The 26,122-nt window shown below is 31.1% G+C and overlaps 1 protein-coding gene across 8 annotated transcripts in view; it reads left to right on the top strand.

Moving 5' to 3' along the window:
* mybpc1 (myosin binding protein C1) overlaps nt 1-26,122 on the top strand; it is a 145,323-nt gene that overhangs the window by 13,883 nt on the left and 105,318 nt on the right. For 7 of the 8 annotated variants that reach the window (XM_032588965.1, XM_032588959.1, XM_032588963.1 and 4 more), the window contains 4 exons: nt 1,030-1,038; nt 2,976-3,142; nt 3,216-3,348; nt 6,519-6,527. In XM_032588965.1, the coding sequence (XP_032444856.1) occupies nt 1,030-1,038; nt 2,976-3,142; nt 3,216-3,348; nt 6,519-6,527 (318 nt within the window). The remainder of the gene's footprint in view (nt 1-1,029; nt 1,039-2,975; nt 3,143-3,215; nt 3,349-6,518; nt 6,528-26,122) is intronic. The other variant, XM_032588958.1, reaches the window with a different exon arrangement.

Below are 26,122 nucleotides of genomic sequence, written 5' to 3'. Positions count from 1 at the left end.
TATCTCTTCTGTCAGGCAATTATATTTAATCAAAATGTGCCAAAATGTAGATAATTGTTTGCTACAGCAATTTGACAGAAGACATTAATAATATTCAATTTTTGTTTTAAAAATGTACACGAACAAAACAAGTTAATCATACTGTAACGGGTGTTTTAAAGGTGCAATGTATAAAAGCTGTCTAAGTATAAAAGCTTGGTACAAATAATAATCTATATTTTGACAGTAAAATAAACTAAAAAGCTAAAAAAAAAAGGAGGGAAAAAATCCAACTTGCTAGCATAACACCAAACATGCTGTTGTGGTGCTTCTGCTCTTCCATTTTGTGAATTAATTCTGCAACACTCAAAGAATTAAGTGCTTCTCTGTCCATTAGCAATAGAAAACTAGTTCATAGTTTGCTAACCATTTTTAAAAGGCTCCATTATAAATAAAATGTATTTCATCTTACTCAGTTTACTGATGTGCCCACAGAGGATGTAGTTGCTGTTATGGAAATTGTGCACACGGTCTGAACCTTTAGTAAATTACAAAAACCTTCACTTTGCGAAGAAAATACTTCAGGTCAAAACCAGAAATATTTCCAGTAGAAGACTCTGGTTTAAGTGAACAAAAAGTTCAAAAGCAGTAAATGTCATTTACAAGGTGAAATGTTATCTGGTTACGAGGCTTGCTAAATAACAAAGACTGATTATTTTAAGCTGAACAAGGTTTTGTTTCCTCACATTTTGTACAACTGTCACTATTTGTCTTCATTCAAAATTTAAAACAAACATACACACTGCACCTTTAAATAAAACAAAGATATTCCGATATGAAAACAGCTCTATCATAACATCAAACTAAGATTTGACTTAAATAGATGTGATGAAGCACAATAGTCAACTTACTGTTGCGGCTCACAATAAACTTCATGTTGCATAGTAGAGATACTGTGCAGGATTAAAATTATGAGCACAGTATCACTGTTCATGAGATAAAATACACATTTATTTTGGGCCTGTCTCTTCTTCTCCCCTACATATTCAGAAATCAAAGGTTAGTAAGGTGAAAGATATTGGTAATAAAACAATTAGACCTTACTGCAGGTGAGTACTGTAATCCTGTAGATTCCCCAGCATGACGTGTAGCTCCAGGAATTGGACGAGCAAGAGTGTTGGCCTCCTGTAGCATGGTAACACTTTATTTTGAAAGCAGCATTTCTATCTGCTCACTCAGAAGTCAGTAATGATAGAGATGGGCCTTGCATCAACTAACTAGATGAAGCAAAGAGTGTCATTTTGGATCATTACTGATGTGGGCCATTAAGAAATGATGCTGTAAAATAGTGTTATCACTACACATCTGTTTCAGTTTAGAAATGTAAGGTTATGCCATCATGTTTATTTCAGTTTTCTTTATAACTGACTGCAAATAAACAGATGAGAAAAGCAAGAAATAATAGAATAGTCAATCATGCTTTTTTTTCTCCTTAAATTCAACCTTTCCGACATTTGGGGAAATGTCATGGAAAGAAAGGTCTGACTGATGGTTCTTTGTTTGATCTAATATGTACACTCATCTCCCGTCGTAAGGAAAAACGCAACATTTAACGATGTAAGAGCATTTCTGAAGTGATCACTCAAAATGGATAATAACAAAGGGATGGGCTATTTACAGGAGCAGTTCTTAAATTCCTGCATGCTGCATGTAATTAAACATATTTATCCTCATAGGGTTTAATTCCTCATTTTGCTAAAAATTTCCCATTAAAAACTTCAGTCATCTCTGACGGATCGTGTAATTTTTCCATTATATTTCTTCCACCCATATTTTAAACTACACACCACAATTCCTGTTTAACATATCTTTAATATTTACCCTCCATCCCTTCGTCCAACAAATGCAATTCTCAAAGTAAAAGATTAGAGTAATTACAAAAAGATTATTTTATAAGACTGAGAGACATTGCTTATTGAGCCAGCGATTATCCCATCAGTGTATTGGTGCGCTTGAACTGATAAGATAACAAAGCAAGGAAAATATGTTGAACTGAATAAAGGGACAAACAATAATGAAATCAGAATACTTGGATAGATTCTGGATCTTAGAAGGAAATGAACAAAATACCATTCAATTCAGTTAATGTGACACAACAGCTTTCAGCGGGGATGTCAATAATACTTAACAAAATGAAAGTTTCTTACGTCATACACAGTAGGTATTTTTTGGTGTAGGTCTTGCTCATTTCAGCAAGACAATGCCAAATGTTATGCAGTTAAATGGCCTGACTGTGTATATCAGATTACAGCGAAATTATTTGGGATAGATGATAGTTTTATTTAATTATTTCCCTTTAATCCCCAAAAGACTTACAGCTGTAAAAATAATAAATTCAAGTATATTTTTATTATTAAAATAAAAATATATTAAATTTAGAGCATCATGAAACCACAGAGTGATATTTTAACAAGAAAATATGCTTGTGTTTTTCAGATTGCTTGCTTGTGCTGCTGGTATTTTGTTTCATGTAACAATGAAATAAAATAGCAAAAAACGGAGAAGGCCTGAACCTGTGGAGCAGATGATGCATGGGAAATAAATATTTTGTCCCAAAACAGAAAAATTCTAAGTTCTGGTTTACTAAGTAGTCTCCTGAGGGACAGACCCATGAAAAAATCCTCCAAACCCTATTAACTCTCTACGTCCCTAAAACAAAACCTCCCGTTTTTTTGTCCACCTTTTTATCGTTAACTTATGAGATCAGATCCAAAGTCAACACAAAGAGAGTTATGTATTACGCCCATCCCTTTGGGTGACATGTCCTGAGGAACTCGTGAAAAGATTAGTTAAGAAATATAAGAATTAGCAGTAAAATTATTACATTAACTCCTATTACCTTTCTTTAAAGTAAATAGTAGTTCCTCAGGACATGTTGCAAAGCTTAGAGTATGGTGCATGTATTCATATTTTTACCTTGTACATGGCAAAACTAGGGAGCACAAACAGCAAGATGACACCCCAGAGGTGGACGTGTGGGAGATCCTGAAGAACGCCAGGCCAGACCAGTATGAGAAAATTGCCTTCATGTACGGCATCACCGACCTCAGGGGCCTCCTGAAAAGAATGAAAAAGATACCCAAAGAGGAGAAGAAGAGTGCAGGTAGATGGTTTTCTGAATATTTTATACAAATAAATTGAAAATGAATTTCACTGATTACTGCTGTGATTTTTAGCCTTTGCAAAGAAGTTGGATCCAGCATACCAGGTGGATAAAGGTGGAAAGATCCGCTTGGTAGTTGAGCTGGCAGACCCCACAGTGGATCTAAAGTGGTACAAGAATGGACAGGAGATCAGGCCTACTCCAAAGTATGTAACAATGCTATGCTTGTGTTTAACTTCCTTGACATTTTGAGTTCATTACTGCACAAATAAAAGGCATTTTCAATAAAAATTAAAATGCTTTAAATTTGTTGCAATGCATTTTTTAGAAATCAGTTTACTGTATGTTTTCATTTTGTCACCACTATAAAGCACAATGGTTCACATTATTTTATTCCTTAAATTTATTTACAATTATATGGAAAATAAATTGTCCATATAATGAATTCAAATAATATGTTAATTAAGTAGAGCTTTGTAAATTAATTAGATATAATTTGGCATATTTCCAACCACTAAATTGCAGCAGTTTATAAAATTATCCTTGACAGTGAGGCAAATTTGTGACAATAGTCTAAAAGTAACTTCAGCAGCTGCAAGCTGTCTGCAAATTACTTTTACTGACTTCACATTATACAGTTAGTGAACAGTTTGTCTTGTACTAGTCTTTTAGTAACTTCAACCAGGTTCAAGTAGGATTATATTTGCAATTTGTCATCATAAGGAATCCATTGAACCATGTGCAATCAAATGGTATACATGCCTTGTATGATGTCTTTAATTGGCATTAACGTTGTACATGTCTGCACAGGAAAAAGGTGGTATCTCCTTCACAGGTCTTTAACCAAGTCTGGCTTTGGAACAGTTTTATATCATATATTTTCAAACTTTGTTACAACTCCCTAAATATTCAAGCCTTTTAACTGGAGTGGTGTAGTCATAAAATAATTGCATTTCAATGTTAACTTTTTGAAAATCAGCAATAAGTAGCATTTTCTCTTTAAGTGTATGTAATAAGCCATCTTAGCATTTACATAATAAAAAAAATATGAAAAATAAACACTTTACTACGTGAGGGAGGTGCAGCAAAATGTAGCGCTTTATTTCTCACTTGCAGTTAAGGTATGGACCAATGATTTAATTTGCCAGCTACCGTAGTTTCTTTAGAATATTTAAACGGAGGATTAGGCTGTAAGCGTCTTAAACACCGACCTATTTCTAGTGTTGGTAAAAGCAGTAAAAATAAACTTTTTTTAAATGAATAAATAAAAACAATGTCATTTTGGTGGTCTAGTTGCAGAGGACATACTGTCCCTTGAGCAGTCGCCTCATCAAAAGGCTGTAATAAAAATCAAGTCGCACATTTTTAATGTGATAAAACTCTGAAGTTGGCATCTGATTCGAAGCTTCCGGTTCGGCGTAAAAGCCTCTTGTCCAGCGGCAGAATCATAAGTTATGAATCGTAAGCTAACTTCAGTTCGTAAGGCCAGAAAAAGCCGTTTGTTAGCATGACCTAGCAAAACTGTAACTGAAGAAACAACACGATGTAATTAAGTAACCTAAAGAGAAGACCTAATAGTGATGTAATTTCAACATTTATTTATCTACTTACTTTGGACCAGCTGACTGTGGTCGGTTCAGGATGAACACAGAAGGCTCTTAAATTGGATTGATAGGTTAACGGCATGTTCAGAAATTGGGACGATCCATGGACCTTACCAAGCTCTGCCCACAACCGACCCATGTGACCGCAAGTCTCACAAACAAAGCCTCGCGGCGCGTTGTTTCTATGTAAACATGACTTGATTAGTGCATAATTTCTACCGGATTTTCACAATATATCAGCTACTACAATGGACAGAGGAACTAACAAGTTCATGTCATCATCTGGGAGGAGGTTACTGGTTTCTCAGTCACAAGCTGGTTGCAAACCTGAGGCCAGCAGGTGTCAGTCAGTTATGGTAGATCTGAAATTTGGTTTGATGACATCAATATGAGAAGCTACAGACTGATAGGAGGAACCAAAGAGCTCTGCAAAGGTAAAGGCAAATCTTCTGAAGTTGGGATATAATTAATTTAATTTCACATAATTATCGCGGTAGAAGCCATTTGTTTGTTAAAATTTTATGAAATATATTTGTTCTATTTGATGCTTGTTGTGAATGACGTATACTCACAAACGAACGAGGTAATTAGTCCAACATTTAGAAACTACAGCGACTGTAATGCGCCACAGCAAAGGTAAACAAAGGTAAAATAACCCGAACAGGTGATCAACTCAAAACCACTGGTACCTTTTTACTCTCTCTCTCTTTGTAGTTTAAGCACACCTGTTACCATGGCAACCGCCTGCGCCCCGCAAGACGAGCAAAGATTACGTTAAAAACAACATTCAGTCTGTTACGATATCAAGTTTCCGGGCTTGATATTTATTTCTCGATTATTAATCAGCGCTTCCCTGAACACAGCGACGGTTGATTGACTAGCTGTACTTGGTCCTAACGTGGCTAACACGAGTAACAGTTTAGTCCAAAGCCTTTTCTGCTAAAATAAAATCTTTAGTGTATGTCAGATACAGACACATTGGATATTAATCTGTTTAGCTAACGTAAGACTGTATAGCAGACAGGCTTCAAGGTGTAGAAGTTGTATCAGTTCTGCCATTATGCTGTACTTAGCTAAAGGGAAGCTAACGGTGTGTTTGTGAGACGGCCAAGCACGTGACCACGCAGAATGGTCAATGAAGAGCGGCCCCTGTGGTAAGGTCCATTTCAAGGGGTGTCTGGACTTCTAAATAAAGATTTCCACACTTTTAACTCACTTAGTGGAAATGTATTAATAATAGTAAAATTAAATTTATAAATGTCTTGTAGGCGTGTTGATTTTACTCATTTTTAGTAATGAGCTTAACCATATAATTTAATGTTCAAATCTGTTGCTAGCTTAAACTAAATGGTAAATTAGCTTATTATTATTTGATTTCCTTTTGGGATCAATAAAAATATTTTTGAATGTGATTCTAACTTAATGGTGTTGATACCAAATATAAAACAGATAATAAAAAAATACATTAAGTAGATCTAAATTTGATGTAACTACCCAAATATTCTGTCTAAAGCCATTTGATGTTAAAGCCATCTGGGAGGATATTGCTGTTTTCTGGTTTTGATCTCCTCTGCCATTTTCTCCAGGAGCCCCCTGTTCTGAAGACTTTTCTATAAAAAAATCTTCATTTCTAACCTCTTTTTTCTTTGTTTTAATACTGTCACCAACCATATTCTCCACCCCTTCATCTGTCTGTCATCCCTTGGTGCTCCCTACCGTCATAATTACTTCTTGTGATCCGGTCCTATTCTGGCTACAACGATGACTTTTAGTCAAAGGAAGTAAGTCTGTATGTCTTGTCAATTCACTTACTTCATGTCATGTTATTTTGGAGTGAGACTGATGCCTCTCTGTGTAGTCTCACCCCTTTGTCTTGCCAGGAAACATATAAAGTATAAAAGTTTACCCTTCATTTGTCTTTTATTATATACAAAGATGTTCAGATTCAACAGGGCTCAATTTAATGAAGGCCATGTGTAATTTTGTTTTACAATCGTTCCTATTCAGTTGTGTTCAGGTTTGTTTCTCACATTCAATTCAATATCACAAATGAAGAAATGCGAGAAATGCATGAACAAGGTAGCTTCAAATACAGCCGAAGGATTTCGGCCTGTATGTTGAAAAGATGTTGATCCAGGTGACTATATCAGTATTTGGCTTGGAGACGTAAAGCAATATCAAATATGTATACGGATTTAAAAGGTATTGAAAACAGTCATTTGAAACAGAAATATTCTGGCAGCATATACAGTAGATGAATGCAGAGATTATGGTCAAAGAAAAAAGATATATGACCAAATGAAAAGATGATAAAATCAAAGAGAAAAATGCAATGATCAAAGAGAAAAGTGCTAAAATCAAAGGGAAAGGCAAAATGCTTTTATCAAAAACAAAAATGCTTTGATCAAAAACAAAAATGCTTTAATCACAGACAAAAATGCTTTGATCACAGACAAAAATGCTTTGATCAAAGACAAAATTGCTATGATAAAAGAGAAAAGTGCTAAAATCAAAGGAAAAGGCTAACTGCTTTGATCAACAACAAAATTGCATTAATCAAAAACAAAAGTGCTTTGATCAAAAACAAAAAGGGTTGGATCAAAGACAAAATTGCTATGATCAAAGAGAAAAGTGCCGAAATCAAATGGAAAGGTTAAATGCTTAGATCAAAAACAAAAATGCTTTGATCAAAACCAAAACAATTTGGTTTTGGTTTTCAAAACCAAATGGATTTTGGTTTTGTCTTTGATGAAAAACAAAAATGGATTTGATCAAAGACAAAATTGCTATGATCAAAGAGAAAATTGGTATGATCAAAGAGAAAATTGCTATGATCAAAGAGAAAATTGCTATGATCAAAGAGAAAATTGCTAAAATAGATGGGAAAGGCTAACTGCTTTGATCAAGAACAACATTGCTTTGATCAAAGACAAAAATGTTTTGATCAAAGACAAAATTGCTATGATCAAAGACAAAATTGCTATGATCAAAGAGAAAATTGGTATGATCAAAGAGAAAATTGCTATGATCAAAGAGAAAATTGCTATGATCAAAGAGAAAATTGCTAAAATAGATGGGAAAGGCTAACTGCTTTGATCAAGAACAACATTGCTTTGATCAAAGACAAAAATGTTTTGATCAAAGACAAAATTGCTATGATCAAAGACAAAATTGCTATGATCAAAGAGAAAATTGCTATGATCAAAGGGAAAATTGCTAAAATCAAAGGGAAAGGCTAACTGCTATGATCAAAAACAAAAATTGCCTTAATCAAAAACAAAAATGTTTTGATCAAAGAGAAAATTGCTAAGATCAAAGAGAAAAGTGCTATGATCAAAGAGAAAAGTGCTAAAATCAATGGGAAAGGCTAACTGCTTTGATCAAGAACAAAATTGCTTTGATCAAAGACAAAAATGTTTTGATCAAAGACAAAATTGCTATGATCAAAGACAAAATTGCTATGATCAAAGAGAAAATTGCTATGATCAAAGGGAAAATTGCTAAAATCAAAGGGAAAGGCTAACTGCTATGATCAAAAACAAAAATTGCCTTAATCAAAAACAAAAATGTTTTGATCAAAGAGAAAAATGCTATGATCAAAGAGAAAATTGCTATGATCAAAGAGAAAAGTGCTAAAATCAATGGGAAAGGATAATTGCTTTGATCAAGAACAAAATTGCTTTGATCAAAGACAAAAATGTTTTGATCAAAGACAAAATTGCTATGATCAAAGAGAAAATTGCTAAAATCAATGGGAAAGGCTAACTGCTTTGATCAAGAACAAAATTGCTTTGATCAAAGACAAAAATGTTTTGATCAAATACAAAATTGCTATGACCAAAAACAAAATTGCTATCATCAAAGAGAAAATTGCTAAAATCAATGGGAAAGGCTAACTGCTTTGATCAAGAACAAAATTTGGTTTGATCAAAGACAAAAATGCTATGATCAAAGAGAAAATTGCTATGATCAAAGAGAAAAGTGCTAAAATCAATGGGAAAGGATAATTGCTTTGATTAAGAACAAAATTGCTTTGATCAAAGACAAAAATGTTTTGATCAAAGACAAAATTGCTATGATCAAAGACAAAATTGCTATGATCAAAGAGAAAATTGCTAAAATCAATGGGAAAGGCTAACTGCAATGATCAAAAACAAAAATGGTTTTGATCAAAGACAAAAATGTTTTGATCAAAGAGAAAATTAATATGATCAAAGAGAAAAGTGCTGAAATCAAAGGGAAAGGCTAACTGCTTTGATCAAGAACAAAATTGCTTTGATCATAGACAAAAATGTTTTGATCAAAGATAAAATTGCTATGATCAAACACAAAATTGGTATGATCAAAGAGAAAACTGCTAAAATCAATGGGAAAGGATAACTGCTTTGATCAAGCAGAAAATTGCTTTGATCAAAGACAAAAATGCTTTGATCAAAGACAAAATTGCTATGATCATAGAGAAAATTGCTCAAATGAAAGGGAAAGGCTAACTGCTATGATCAAGAACAAAATTGCTTTGATCATAGACAAAAATGTTTTGATCAAAGATAAAATTGCTATGATCAAACAGAAAATTGCTATGATCAAAGACAAAATTGCTATGATCAAAGAGAAAATTGCTAAAATCAAAGGGAAAGGTTAACTGCTATGATCAAAAACAAAAATTGCTTTAATCAAAAACAAAAATGTTTTGATCAAAGAGGAAATTGCTATGATCAAAGAGAAAATTGCTAAAATCAACGGGAAAGGCTAACTGCTTTGATCAAGAACAAAATTGCTTTGATCAAAGACAAAAATGTTTTGATCAAAGACAAAATTCCTATGATCAAAGACAAAATTGCTATGATCAAAGACAAAATTGCTATGATCAAAGACAAAATTGTTATGATCAAAGAGAAAATTGCTATGATCAAAGAGAAAGGTGCTAAAATCAATGGGAAAGGCTAACTGGTTTGATCAAGAACAAAAATTGCCTTACTCAAAAACAAAAATGTTTTGATCAAAGAGAAAATTGCTAAAATCAATGGGGAAGGCTAACTGCTTTGATCAAGAACAAAATTGCTTTGATCAAAGACAAAAATGTTTTGATCAAAGACAAAATTGCTATGATCAAAGACAAAATTGCTATGATCAAAGGGAAAATTGCTAAAATCAAAGGCAAAGGCTAACTGCTATGATCAAAAACAAACATTGCCTTACTCAAAAACAAAAATGTTTTGATCAAAGAGAAAATTGCTAAAATCAATGGGGAAGGCTAACTGCTTTGATCAAGAACAAAATTGCATTGATCAAAGACAAAAATGTTTTGATCAAAGACAAAATTGCTATGATCAAAGACAAAATTGCTATGATCAAAGACAAAATTGCTATGATCAAAAACAAAATTGCTATGATCAAAGAGAAAATTGCTAAAATCAATGGGAAAGGCTAACTGCTTTGATCAAGAACAAAATTGCTTTGATCAAAGACAAAAATGTTTTGATCAAATACAAAATTGCTATGACCAAAAACAAAATTGCTATGATCAAAGAGAAAATTGCTAAAATCAATGGGAAAGGCTAACTGCTTTGATCAAGAACAAAATTTGGTTTGATCAAAGACAAAAATGCTATGATCAAAGAGAAAATTGCTATGATCAAAGAGAAAAGTGCAAAAATCAATGGGAAAGGATAATTGCTTTGATCAAGAACAAAATTGCTTTGATGAAAGACAAAAATGTTTTGATCAAAGACAAAATTGCTATGATCAAAGACAAAATTGCTATGATCAAAGAGAAAATTGCTAAAATCAAAGGGAAAAGGGTAACTGCTTTGATCAAGAACAAAACTGCTTTGATCAAAGACAAAAATGTTTTGATCAAATACAAAATTGCTATGATCAAAAAGAAAAGTGCTAAAATCAATGGGAAAGCCTAACTGCTTTGATCAAGAACAAAATTGCTGTGATCAAAGACAAAAATGTTTTCATCAAAGACAAAATTGCTATGATCAAAAACAAAATTGCTATGATCAAAGAGAAAAGTGCTAAAATCAATGGGAAAGGCTAACTGCTTTGATCAAGAACAAAATTGCTTTGATCAAAGACAAAAATGTTTTGATCAAAGACAAAATTGCTATGATCAAAGACAAAATTGCTATGATCAAAGAGAAAATTGCTAAAATCAATGGGAAAGGCTAACTGCTTTGATCAAGAACAAAATTGCTTTGATGAAAGACTAAAATGTTTTGATCAAATACAAAATTGCTATGACCAAAAACAAAATTGCTATGATCAAAGAGAAAATTGCTAAAATCAATGGGAAAGGCTAACTGCTTTGATCAAGAACAAAATTTGGTTTGATCAAAGACAAAAATGCTATGATCAAAGAGAAAATTGCCATGATCAATGAGAAAAGTGCAAAAATCAATGGGAAAGGATAATTGCTTTGATCAAGAACAAAATTGCTTTGATCAAAGACAAAAATGTTTTGATCAAAGACAAAATTGCTATGATCAAAGACAAAATTGCTATGATCAAAGAGAAAATTGCTAAAATCAATGGGAAAGGCTAACTGCAATGATGAAAAACAAAAATGGTTTTGATCAAAGACAAAAATGTTTTGATCAAAGAGAAAATTAATATGATCAAAGAGAAAAGTGCTGAAATCAAAGGGAAAGGCTAACTGCTTTGATCAAGAACAAAATTGCTTTGATCATAGACAAAAATGTTTTGATCAAAGATAAAATTGCTATGATCAAACACAAAATTGGTATGATCAAAGAGAAAACTGCTAAAATCAATGGGAAAGGATAACTGCTTTGATCAAGCAGAAAATTGCTTTGATCAAAGACAAAAATGCTTTGATCAAAGACAAAATTGCTATGATCATAGAGAAAATTGCTCAAATGAAAGGGAAAGGCTAACTGCTATGATCAAGAACAAAATTGCTTTGATCATAGACAAAAATGTTTTGATCAAAGATAAAATTGCTATGATCAAACAGAAAATTGCTATGATCAAAGACAAAATTGCTATGATCAAAGAGAAAATTGCTAAAATCAAAGGGAAAGGTTAACTGCTATGATCAAAAACAAAAATTGCTTTAATCAAAAACAAAAATGTTTTGATCAAAGAGGAAATTGCTATGATCAAAGAGAAAATTGCTAAAATCAACGGGAAAGGCTAACTGCTTTGATCAAGAACAAAATTGCTTTGATCAAAGACAAAAATGTTTTGATCAAAGACAAAATTCCTATGATCAAAGACAAAATTGCTATGATCAAAGAGAAAATTGCTATGATCAAAGAGAACATTGCTATGATCAAAGGGAAAATTGCTAAAATCAAAGGGAAAGGCTAACTGCTATGATCAAAAACAAAAATTGCCTTAATCAAAAACAAAAATGTTTTGATCAAAGAGAAAATTGCTATGATCAAAGACAAAAATTCATATGATCAAAGACAAAATTGCTATGATCAAAGAGAAAATTGCTATGATCAAAGAGAACATTGCTATGATCAAAGAGAAAAGTGCTAAAATCAATGGGAAAGGCTAACTGCTTTGATCAAGAACAAAATTGCTTTGATCAAAGACAAAAATGTTTTGATCAAAGACAAAATTGCTATGATCAAAGACAAAATTGCTATGATCAAAGAGAAAATTGGTAAAATCAAAGGGAAAGGGTAACTGCTTTGATCAAGAACAAAATTGCTTTGATCAAAGACAAAAATGTTTTGATCAAAGACAAAATTGCTATGATCAAAGACAAAATTGCTATGATCAAAGAGAAAATTGGTAAAATCAAAGGGAAAGGGTAACTGCTTTGATCAAGAACAAAACTGCTTTGATCAAAGACAAAAATGTTTTGATCAAAGACAAAATTGCTATGATCAAAGAGAATAGTGCTAAAATCAATGGGAAAGCCTAACTGCTTTGATCAAGAACAAAATTGCTGTGATCAAAAACAAAATTGCTATGATCAAAGAGAAAAGTGCTAAAATCAATGGGAAAGGCTAACTGCTTTGATCAAGAACAAAACTGCTTTGATCATAGACAAAAATGTTTTGATCAAAGATAAAATTGCTATGATCAAACAGAAAATTGCTATGATCAAAGAGAAAATTGCTAAAATCAATGGGAAAGGATAATTGCTTTGATCAAGAACAAAATTGCTTTGATCAAAGACAAAAATGTTTTGATCAAAGACAACATTGCTATGATCAAAGACAACATTGCTATGATCAAAGACAAAATTGCTATGATCAAAGAGAAAATTGCTAAAATCAATGGGAAAGGCTAACTGCAATGATCAAAAACAAAAATGGATTTGATCAAAGACAAAAATGTTTTGATCAAAGAGAAAATTAATATGATCAAAGAGAAAATTACTATGATCAAACAGAAAATTGGTATGATCAAAGAGAAAACTGCTAAAATAAATGGGAAAGGATAACTGCTTTGATCAAGCAGAAAATTGCTTTGATCAAAGACAAAAATGCTTTGATCAAAGACAAAATTGCTATGATCATAGAGAAAATTGCTCAAATGAAAGGGAAAGGCTAACTGCTACGATCAAGAACAAAATTGCTTTGATCATAGACAAAAATGTTTTGATCAAAGATAAAATTGCTATGATCAAACAGAAAATTGCTATGATCAAAGACAAAATTGCTATGATCAAAGAGAAAATTGCTAAAATCAAAGGGAAAGGTTAACTGCTATGATCAAAAACAAAAATTGCTTTAATCAAAAACAAAAATGTTTTGATCAAAGAGGAAATTGCTATGATCAAAGAGAAAATTGCTAAAATCAACGGGAAAGGCTAACTGCTTTGATCAAGAACAAAATTGCTTTGATCAAAGACAAAAATGTTTTGATCAAAGACAAAATTCCTATGATCAAAGACAAAATTGCTATGATCAAAGAGAAAATTGCTATGATCAAAGAGAACATTGCTATGATCAAAGGGAAAATTGCTAAAATCAAAGGGAAAGGCTAACTGCTATGATCAAAAACAAAAATTGCCTTAATCAAAAACAAAAATGTTTTGATCAAAGAGAAAATTGCTATGATCAAAGACAAAAATTCATATGATCAAAGACAAAATTGCTATGATCAAAGAGAAAATTGCTATGATCAAAGAGAACATTGCTATGATCAAAGAGAAAAGTGCTAAAATCAATGGGAAAGGCTAACTGCTTTGATCAAGAACAAAATTGCTTTGATCAAAGACAAAAATGTTTTGATCAAAGACAAAATTGCTATGATCAAAGACAAAATTGCTATGATCAAAGAGAAAATTGGTAAAATCAAAGGGAAAGGGTAACTGCTTTGATCAAGAACAAAATTGCTTTGATCAAAGACAAAAATGTTTTGATCAAAGACAAAATTGCTATGATCAAAGACAAAATTGCTATGATCAAAGAGAAAATTGGTAAAATCAAAGGGAAAGGGTAACTGCTTTGATCAAGAACAAAACTGCTTTGATCAAAGACAAAAATGTTTTGATCAAAGACAAAATTGCTATGATCAAAGAGAATAGTGCTAAAATCAATGGGAAAGCCTAACTGCTTTGATCAAGAACAAAATTGCTGTGATCAAAAACAAAATTGCTATGATCAAAGAGAAAAGTGCTAAAATCAATGGGAAAGGCTAACTGCTTTGATCAAGAACAAAACTGCTTTGATCATAGACAAAAATGTTTTGATCAAAGATAAAATTGCTATGATCAAACAGAAAATTGCTATGATCAAAGAGAAAATTGCTAAAATCAATGGGAAAGGATAATTGCTTTGATCAAGAACAAAATTGCTTTGATCAAAGACAAAAATGTTTTGATCAAAGACAACATTGCTATGATCAAAGACAACATTGCTATGATCAAAGACAAAATTGCTATGATCAAAGAGAAAATTGCTAAAATCAATGGGAAAGGCTAACTGCAATGATCAAAAACAAAAATGGATTTGATCAAAGACAAAAATGTTTTGATCAAAGAGAAAATTAATATGATCAAAGAGAAAATTACTATGATCAAACAGAAAATTGGTATGATCAAAGAGAAAACTGCTAAAATAAATGGGAAAGGATAACTGCTTTGATCAAGCAGAAAATTGCTTTGATCAAAGACAAAAATGCTTTGATCAAAGACAAAATTGCTATGATCATAGAGAAAATTGCTCAAATGAAAGGGAAAGGCTAACTGCTACGATCAAGAACAAAATTGCTTTGATCATAGACAAAAATGTTTTGATCAAAGATAAAATTGCTATGATCAAACAGAAAATTGCTATGATCAAAGACAAAATTGCTATGATCAAAGAGAAAATTGCTAAAATCAAAGGGAAAGGTTAACTGCTATGATCAAAAACAAAAATTGCTTTAATCAAAAACAAAAATGTTTTGATCAAAGAGGAAATTGCTATGATCAAAGAGAAAATTGCTAAAATCAACGGGAAAGGCTAACTGCTTTGATCAAGAACAAAATTGCTTTGATCAAAGACAAAAATGTTTTGATCAAAGACAAAATTCCTATGATCAAAGACAAAATTGCTATGATCAAAGAGAAAATTGCTATGATCAAAGAGAACATTGCTATGATCAAAGGGAAAATTGCTAAAATCAAAGGGAAAGGCTAACTGCTATGATCAAAAACAAAAATTGCCTTAATCAAAAACAAAAATGTTTTGATCAAAGAAAAAATTGCTATGATCAAAGAGAAAATTGCTATGATCAAAGAGAACATTGCTATGATCAAAGGGAAATTTGCTAAAATCAAAGGGAAAGGCTAACTGCTATGATCAAAAACAAAAATTGCCTTAATCAAAAACAAAAATGTTTTGATCAAAGAGAAAATTGCTATGATCAAAGACAAAAATTCATATGATCAAAGACAAAATTGCTATGATCAAAGAGAAATTGCTATGATCAAAGAGAACATTGCTATGATCAAAGAGAAAAGTGCTAAAATCAATGGGAAAGGCTAACTGCTTTGATCAAGAACAAAATTGCTTTGATCAAAGACAAAAATGTTTTGATCAAAGACAAAATTGCTATGATCAAAGACAAAATTGCTATGATCAAAGAGAAAATTGGTAAAATCAAAGGGAAAGGGTAACTGCTTTGATCAAGAACAAAATTGCTTTGATCAAAGACAAAAATGTTTTGATCAAAGACAAAATTGCTATGGTCAAAGAGAATAGTGCTAAAATCAATGGGAAAGCCTAACTGCTTTGATCAAGAACAAAATTGCTGTGATCAAAAACAAAATTGCTATGATCAAAGAGAAAAGTGCTAAAATCAATGGGAAAGGCTAACTGCTTTGATCAAGAACAAAATTGCTTTGATCATAGACAAAAATGTTTTGATCAAAGATAAAATTGCTATGATCAAACAGAAAATTGCTATGATCAAAGAGAAAATTGCTAAAATCAATGGGAAAGGATAATTGCTTTGATCAAGAACAAAATTGCTTTGATCAAAGACAAAAATGTTTTGATCAAAGACAACATTGCTATGATCAAAGACAACATTGCTATGATCAAAGACAAAATTGCTATGATCAAAGAGAAAATTGCTAAAATCAATGGGAAAGGCTAACTGCAATGATCAAAAACAAAAATGGATTTGATCAAAGACAAAAATGTTTTGATCAAAGAGAAAATTAATATGATCAAAGAGAAAATTACTATGATCAAACAGAAAATTGGTATGATCAAAGAGAAAACTTCTAAAATAAATGGGAAAGGCTAACTGCTTTGATCAAAAACAAAAATTGCTTTAATCAAAAACAAAAATGTTTTGATCAAAGAGGAAATTGCTATGATCAAAGAGAAAATTGCTAAAATCAACGGGAAAGGCTAACTGCTTTGATCAAGAACAAAATTGCTTTGATCAAAGACAAAAATGTTTTGATCAAAGACAAAATTCCTATGATCAAAGACAAAATTGCTATGATCAAAGAGAAAATTGCTATGATCAAAGAGAACATTGCTATGATCAAAGGGAAAATTGCTAAAATCAAAGGGAAAGGCTAACTGCTATGATCAAAAACAAAAATTGCCTTAATCAAAAACAAAAATGTTTTGATCAAAGAAAAAATTGCTATGATCAAAGAGAAAATTGCTATGATCAAAGAGAACATTGCTATGATCAAAGGGAAATTTGCTAAAATCAAAGGGAAAGGCTAACTGCTATGATCAAAAACAAAAATTGCCTTAATCAAAAACAAAAATGTTTTGATCAAAGAGAAAATTGCTATGATCAAAGACAAAAATTCATATGATCAAAGACAAAATTGCTATGATCAAAGAGAAATTGCTATGATCAAAGAGAACATTGCTATGATCAAAGAGAAAAGTGCTAAAATCAATGGGAAAGGCTAACTGCTTTGATCAAGAACAAAATTGCTTTGATCAAAGACAAAAATGTTTTGATCAAAGACAAAATTGCTATGATCAAAGACAAAATTGCTATGATCAAAGAGAAAATTGGTAAAATCAAAGGGAAAGGGTAACTGCTTTGATCAAGAACAAAATTGCTTTGATCAAAGACAAAAATGTTTTGATCAAAGACAAAATTGCTATGGTCAAAGAGAATAGTGCTAAAATCAATGGGAAAGCCTAACTGCTTTGATCAAGAACAAAATTGCTGTGATCAAAAACAAAATTGCTATGATCAAAGAGAAAAGTGCTAAAATCAATGGGAAAGGCTAACTGCTTTGATCAAGAACAAAATTGCTTTGATCATAGACAAAAATGTTTTGATCAAAGATAAAATTGCTATGATCAAACAGAAAATTGCTATGATCAAAGAGAAAATTGCTAAAATCAATGGGAAAGGATAATTGCTTTGATCAAGAACAAAATTGCTTTGATCAAAGACAAAAATGTTTTGATCAAAGACAACATTGCTATGATCAAAGACAACATTGCTATGATCAAAGACAAAATTGCTATGATCAAAGAGAAAATTGCTAAAATCAATGGGAAAGGCTAACTGCAATGATCAAAAACAAAAATGGATTTGATCAAAGACAAAAATGTTTTGATCAAAGAGAAAATTAATATGATCAAAGAGAAAATTACTATGATCAAACAGAAAATTGGTATGATCAAAGAGAAAACTTCTAAAATAAATGGGAAAGGATAACTGCTTTGATCAAGCAGAAAATTGCTTTGATCAAAGACAAAAATGCTTTGATCAAAGACAAAATTGCTATGATCATAGAGAAAATTGCTCAAATGAAAGGGAAAGGCTAACTGCTATGATCAAGAACAAAATTGCTTTGATCATAGACAAAAATGTTTTGATCAAAGATAAAATTGCTATGATCAAACAGAAAATTGCTATGATCAAAGACAAAATTGCTATGATCAAAGAGAAAATTGCTAAAATCAAAGGGAAAGGTTAACTGCTATGATCAAAAACAAAAATTGCTTTAATCAAAAACAAAAATGTTTTGATCAAAGAGGAAATTGCTATGATCAAAGAGAAAATTGCTAAAATCAACGGGAAAGGCTAACTGCTTTGATCAAAGACAAAATTGCTATGATCAAAGAGAAAATTGCTATGATCAAAGAGAACATTGCTATGATCAAAGGGAAAATTGCTAAAATCAAAGGGAAAGGCTAACTGCTATGATCAAAAACAAAAATTGCCTTAATCAAAAACAAAAATGTTTTGATCAAAGAGAAAATTGCTATGATCAAAGAGAAAAGTGCTATGATCAAGGAGAAAAGTGCTAAAATCAATGGGAAAGGCTAACTGCTTTGATCAAGAACAAAATTGCTTTGATCAAAGACAAAAATGTTTTGATCAAAGACAAAATTGCTATGATCAAAGACAAAATTGCTATGATCAAAGAGAAAATTGGTAAAATCAAAGGGAAAGGGTAACTGCTTTGATCAAGAACAAAACTGCTTTGATCAAAGACAAAAATGTTTTGATCAAAGACAAAATTGCTATGATCAAAGAGAATAGTGCTAAAATCAATGGGAAAGCCTAACTGCTTTGATCAAGAACAAAATTGCTGTGATCAAAAACAAAATTGCTATGATCAAAGAGAAAAGTGCTAAAATCAATGGGAAAGGCTAACTGCTTTGATCAAGAACAAAATTGCTTTGATCAAAGACAAAAATGTTTTGATCAAAGACAAAATTGCTATGATCAAAGACAAAATTGCTATGATCAAAGAGAAAATTGCTAAAATCAATGGGAAAGGATAATTGCTTTGATCAAGAACAAAATTGCTTTGATCAATGACAAAAATGTTTTGATCAAAGACAACATTGCTATGATCAAAGACAACATTGCTATGATCAAAGACAAAATTGCTATGATCAAAGAGAAAATTGCTAAAATCAATGGGAAAGGCTAACTGCAATGATCAAAAACAAAAATGGATTTGATCAAAGACAAAAATGTTTTGATCAAAGAGAAAATTAATATGATCAAAGAGAAAATTACTATGATCAAACAGAAAATTGGTATGATCAAAGAGAAAACTGCTAAAATAAATGGGAAAGGATAACTGCTTTGATCAAGCAGAAAATTGCTTTGATCAAAGACAAAAATGCTTTGATCAAAGACAAAATTGCTATGATCATAGAGAAAATTGCTCAAATGAAAGGGAAAGGCTAACTGCTATGATCAAGAACAAAATTGCTTTGATCATAGACAAAAATGTTTTGATCAAAGATAAAATTGCTATGATCAAAGATAAAATTGCTATGATCAAAGACAAAATTGCTATGATCAAAGAGAAAATTGCTAAAATCAAAGGGAAAGGTTAACTGCTATGATCAAAAACAAAAATTGCTTTAATCAAAAACAAAAATGTTTTGATCAAAGAGGAAATTGCTATGATCAAAGAGAAACTTGCTAAAATCAACGGGAAAGGCTAACTGCTTTCATCAAGAACAAAATTGCTTTGATCAAAGACAAAAATGTTTTGATCAAAGACAAAATTCCTACGATCAAAGACAAAATTGCTATGATCAAAGAGAAAATTGCTATGATCCAAAAAGAACATTGCTATGATCAAAGGGAAAATTGCTAAAATCAAAGGGAAAGGCTAACTGCTATGATCAAAAACAAAAATTGCCTTAATCAAAAACAAAAATGTTTTGATCAAAGAGAAAATTGCTATGATCAAAGAGAAAATTGCTATGATCAAAGAGAACATTGCTATGATCAAAGGGAAAATTGCTAAAATCAAAGGGAAAGGCTAACTGCTATGATCAAAAACAAAAATTGCCTTAATCAAAAACAAAAATGTTTTGATCAAAGAGAAAATTGCTATGATCAAAGACAAAAATTCATATGATCAAAGACAAAATTGCTATGATCAAAGAGAAAATTGCTAAAATCAATGGGAAAGGATAATTGCTTTGATCAAGAACAAAATTGCTTTGATCAAAGACAAAAATGTTTTGATCAAAGACAACATTGCTATGATCAAAGACAACATTGCTATGATCAAAGACAAAATTGCTATGATCAAAGAGAAAATTGCTAAAATCAATGGGAAAGGCTAACTGCAATGATCAAAAACAAAATTGCTTTGATCAAAGACAAAAATGTTTTGATCAAAGATAAAATTGCTATGATCAAAGATAAAATTGCTATGATCAAAGACAAAATTGCTATGATCAAAGAGAAAATTGCTAAAATCAAAGGGAAAGGTTAACTGCTATGATCAAAAACAAAAATTGCTTTAATCAAAATGTTTTGATCAAAGAGGAAATTGCTATGATCAAAGAGAAACTTGCTAAAATCAACGGGAAAGGCTAACTGCTTTCATCAAGAACAAAATTGCTTTGATCAAAGACAAAAATGTTTTGATCAAAGACAAAATTCCTACGATCAAAGACAAAATTGCTATGATCAAAGAGAAAATTGCTATGATCCCAAAAGAACATTGCTATGATCAAAGGGAAAATTGCTAAAATCAAAGGGAAAGGCTAACTGCTATGATCAAAAACAAAAATTGCCTTAATCAAAAACAAAAATGTTTTGATCAAAGAGAAAATTGCTATGATCAAAGAGAAAATTGCTATGATCAAAGAGAACATTGCTATGATCAAAGGGAAAATTGCTAAAATCAAAGGGAAAGGCTAACTGCTATGATCAAAAACAAAAATTGCCTTAATCAAAAACAAAAATGTTTTGATCAAAGAGAAAATTGCTATGATCAAAGACAAAAATTCATATGATCAAAGACAAAATTGCTATGATCAAAGAGAAAATTGCTAAAATCAATGGGAAAGGATAATTGCTTTGATCAAGAACAAAATTGCTTTGATCAAAGACAAAAATGTTTTGATCAAAGACAACATTGCTATGATCAAAGACAACATTGCTATGATCAAAGACAAAATTGCTATGATCAAAGAGAAAATTGCTAAAATCAATGGGAAAGGCTAACTGCAATGATCAAAAACAAAATTGCTTTGATCAAAGACAAAAATGTTTTGATCAAAGACAAAATTGCTATGATCAAAGACAAAATTGCTATGATCAAAGAGAAAATTGCTAAAATCAATGGGAAAGGCAAAATGCTTTGATCAAGAACAAAATTGCTTTGATCAAAGACAAAAATGTTTTGATCAAATACAAAATTGCTATGACCAAAAACAAAATTGCTATGATCAAAGAGAAAATTGCTAAAATCAATGGGAAAGGCTAACTGCTTTGATCAAGAACAAAATTTGGTTTGATCAAAGACAAAAATGCTATGATCAAAGAGAAAATTGCTATGATGAAAGAGAAAAGTGCTAAAATCAATGGGAAAGGATAATTGCTTTGATCAAGAACAAAATTGCTTTGATCATAGACAAAAATGTTTTGATCAAAGATAAAATTGCTATGATCAAACAGAAAATTGGTATGATCAAAGACAAAATTGCTAAAATCAATGGGAAAGGCTAACTGCAATGATCAAAAACAAAAATGGATTTGATCAAAGACAAAAATGTTTTGATCAAAGAGAAAATTAATATGATCAAAGAGAAAATTACTATAATCAAAGAGAAAAGTGCTGAAATCAAAGGGAAAGGCTAACTGCTTTGATCAAGAACAAAATTGCTTTGATCATAGACAAAAATGTTTTGATCAAAGATAAAATTGCTATGATCAAAGAGAAAATTGCTATGATCAAAGAGAACATTGCTATGATCAAAGGGAAAATTGCTAAAATCAAAGGGAAAGGCTAACTGCTATGATCAAAAACAAAAATTGCCTTAATCAAAAACAAAAATGTTTTGATCAAAGAGAAAATTGCTATGATCAAAGAGAAAAGTGCTATGATCAAGGAGAAAAGTGCTAAAATAAATGGGAAAGGCTAACTGCTTTGATCAAGAACAAAATTGCTTTGATCAAAGACAAAAATGTTTTGATCAAAGACAAAATTGATATGATCAAAGACAAAATTGCTATGATCAAAGAGAAAATTCCTATGATCAAAGACAAAAATTCATATGATCAAAGACAAAATTGCTATGATCAAAGAGAAAATTGCTATGATCAAAGAGAACATTGCTATGATCAAAGAGAAAAGTGCTAAAATCAATGGGAAAGGCTAACTGCTTTGATCAAGAACAAAATTGCTTTGATCAAAGACAAAAATGTTTTGATCAAAGACAAAATTGCTATGATCAAAGACAAAATTGCTATGATCAAAGAGAAAATTGGTAAAATCAAAGGGAAAGGGTAACTGCTTTGATCAAGAACAAAATTGCTTTGATCAAAGACAAAAATGTTTTGATCAAAGACAAAATTGCTATGATCAAAGACAAAATTGCTATGATCAAAGAGAAAATTGGTAAAATCAAAGGGAAAGGGTAACTGCTTTGATCAAGAACAAAACTGCTTTGATCAAAGACAAAAATGTTTTGATCAAAGACAAAATTGCTATGATCAAAGAGAATAGTGCTAAAATCAATGGGAAAGCCTAACTGCTTTGATCAAGAACAAAATTGCTGTGATCAAAAACAAAATTGCTATGATCAAAGAGAAAAGTGCTAAAATCAATGGGAAAGGCTAACTGCTTTGATCAAGAACAAAACTGCTTTGATCATAGACAAAAATGTTTTGATCAAAGATAAAATTGCTATGATCAAACAGAAAATTGCTATGATCAAAGAGAAAATTGCTAAAATCAATGGGAAAGGCTAACTGCAATGATCAAAAACAAAAATGGATTTGATCAAAGACAAAAATGTTTTGATCAAAGAGAAAATTAATATGATCAAAGAGAAAATTACTATGATCAAACAGAAAATTGGTATGATCAAAGAGAAAACTGCTAAAATAAATGGGAAAGGATAACTGCTTTGATCAAGCAGAAAATTGCTTTGATCAAAGACAAAAATGCTTTGATCAAAGACAAAATTGCTATGATCATAGAGAAAATTGCTCAAATGAAAGGGAAAGGCTAACTGCTACGATCAAGAACAAAATTGCTTTGATCATAGACAAAAATGTTTTGATCAAAGATAAAATTGCTATGATCAAACAGAAAATTGCTATGATCAAAGACAAAATTGCTATGATCAAAGAGAAAATTGCTAAAATCAAAGGGAAAGGTTAACTGCTATGATCAAAAACAAAAATTGCTTTAATCAAAAACAAAAATGTTTTGATCAAAGAGGAAATTGCTATGATCAAAGAGAAAATTGCTAAAATCAACGGGAAAGGCTAACTGCTTTGATCAAGAACAAAATTGCTTTGATCAAAGACAAAAATGTTTTGATCAAAGACAAAATTCCTATGATCAAAGACAAAATTGCTATGATCAAAGAGAACATTGCTATGATCAAAGGGAAAATTGCTAAAATCAAAGGGAAAGGCTAACTGCTATGATCAAAAACAAAAATTGCCTTAATCAAAAACAAAAATGTTTTGATCAAAGAGAAAATTGCTATGATCAAAGAGAAAATTGCTATGATCAAAGAGAACATTGCTATGATCAAAGGGAAATTTGCTAAAATCAAAGGGAAAGGCTAACTGCTATGATCAAAAACAAAAATTGCCTTAATCAAAAACAAAAATGTTTTGATCAAAGAGAAAATTGCTATGATCAAAGACAAAAATTCATATGATCAAAGACAAAATTGCTATGATCAAAGAGAAATTGCTATGATCAAAGAGAACATTGCTATGATCAAAGAGAAAAGTGCTAAAATCAATGGGAAAGGCTAACTGCTTTGATCAAGAACAAAATTGCTTTGATCAAAGACAAAAATGTTTTGATCAAAGACAAAATTGCTATGATCAAAGACAAAATTGCTATGATCAAAGAGAAAATTGGTAAAATCAAAGGGAAAGGGTAACTGCTTTGATCAAGAACAAAATTGCTTTGATCAAAGACAAAAATGTTTTGATCAAAGACAAAATTGCTATGATCAAAGAGAATAGTGCTAAAATCAATGGGAAAGCCTAACTGCTTTGATCAAGAACAAAATTGCTGTGATCAAAAACAAAATTGCTATGATCAAAGAGAAAAGTGCTAAAATCAATGGGAAAGGCTAACTGCTTTGATCAAGAACAAAATTGCTTTGATCATAGACAAAAATGTTTTGATCAAAGATAAAATTGCTATGATCAAACAGAAAATTGCTATGATCAAAGAGAAAATTGCTAAAATCAATGGGAAAGGATAATTGCTTTGATCAAGAACAAAATTGCTTTGATCAAAGACAAAAATGTTTTGATCAAAGACAACATTGCTATGATCAAAGACAACATTGCTATGATCAAAGACAAAATTGCTATGATCAAAGAGAAAATTGCTAAAATCAATGGGAAAGGCTAACTGCTTTGATCAAGCAGAAAATTGCTTTGATCAAAGACAAAAATGCTTTGATCAAAGACAAAATTGCTATGATCATAGAGAAAATTGCTCAAATGAAAGGGAAAGGCTAACTGCTATGATCAAGAACAAAATTGCTTTGATCATAGACAAAAATGTTTTGATCAAAGATAAAATTGCTATGATCAAACAGAAAATTGCTATGATCAAAGACAAAATTGCTATGATCAAAGAGAAAATTGCTAAAATCAAAGGGAAAGGTTAACTGCTATGATCAAAAACAAAAATTGCTTTAATCAAAAACAAAAATGTTTTGATCAAAGAGGAAATTGCTATGATCAAAGAGAAAATTGCTAAAATCAACGGGAAAGGCTAACTGCTTTGATCAAAGACAAAATTGCTATGATCAAAGAGAAAATTGCTATGATCAAAGAGAACATTGCTATGATCAAAGGGAAAATTGCTAAAATCAAAGGGAAAGGCTAACTGCTATGATCAAAAACAAAAATTGCCTTAATCAAAAACAAAAATGTTTTGATCAAAGAGAAAATTGCTATGATCAAAGAGAAAAGTGCTATGATCAAGGAGAAAAGTGCTAAAATCAATGGGAAAGGCTAACTGCTTTGATCAAGAACAAAATTGCTTTGATCAAAGACAAAAATGTTTTGATCAAAGACAAAATTGCTATGATCAAAGACAAAATTGCTATGATCAAAGAGAAAATTGGTAAAATCAAAGGGAAAGGGTAACTGCTTTGATCAAGAACAAAACTGCTTTGATCAAAGACAAAAATGTTTTGATCAAAGACAAAATTGCTATGATCAAAGAGAATAGTGCTAAAATCAATGGGAAAGCCTAACTGCTTTGATCAAGAACAAAATTGCTGTGATCAAAAACAAAATTGCTATGATCAAAGAGAAAAGTGCTAAAATCAATGGGAAAGGCTAACTGCTTTGATCAAGAACAAAATTGCTTTGATCAAAGACAAAAATGTTTTGATCAAAGACAAAATTGCTATGATCAAAGACAAAATTGCTATGATCAAAGAGAAAATTGCTAAAATCAATGGGAAAGGATAATTGCTTTGATCAAGAACAAAATTGCTTTGATCAAAGACAAAAATGTTTTGATCAAAGACAAAATTGCTATGATCAAAGACAAAATTGCTAAAATCAATGGGAAAGGCTAACTGCAATGATCAAAAACAAAAATGGATTTGATCAAAGACAAAATTGCTATGATCAAAGAGAAAATTAATATGATCAAAGAGAAAATTACTATGATCAAACAGAAAATTGGTATGATCAAAGAGAAAACTGCTAAAATAAATGGGAAAGGATAACTGCTTTGATCAAGCAGAAAATTGCTTTGATCAAAGACAAAAATGCTTTGATCAAAGACAAAATTGCTATGATCATAGAGAAAATTGCTCAAATGAAAGGGAAAGGCTAACTGCTATGATCAAGAACAAAATTGCTTTGATCATAGACAAAAATGTTTTGATCAAAGATAAAATTGCTATGATCAAACAGAAAATTGCTATGATCAAAGACAAAATTGCTATGATCAAAGAGAAAATTGCTAAAA

The sequence above is a fragment of the Xiphophorus hellerii genome, chromosome 17 (genome assembly GCF_003331165.1).
Source record: "Xiphophorus hellerii strain 12219 chromosome 17, Xiphophorus_hellerii-4.1, whole genome shotgun sequence".
Taxonomy (NCBI): domain Eukaryota; kingdom Metazoa; phylum Chordata; class Actinopteri; order Cyprinodontiformes; family Poeciliidae; genus Xiphophorus; species Xiphophorus hellerii.
Note: the sequence above shows the minus strand (reverse complement) of the source record. Positions and strands in the feature narration are given on the sequence as shown.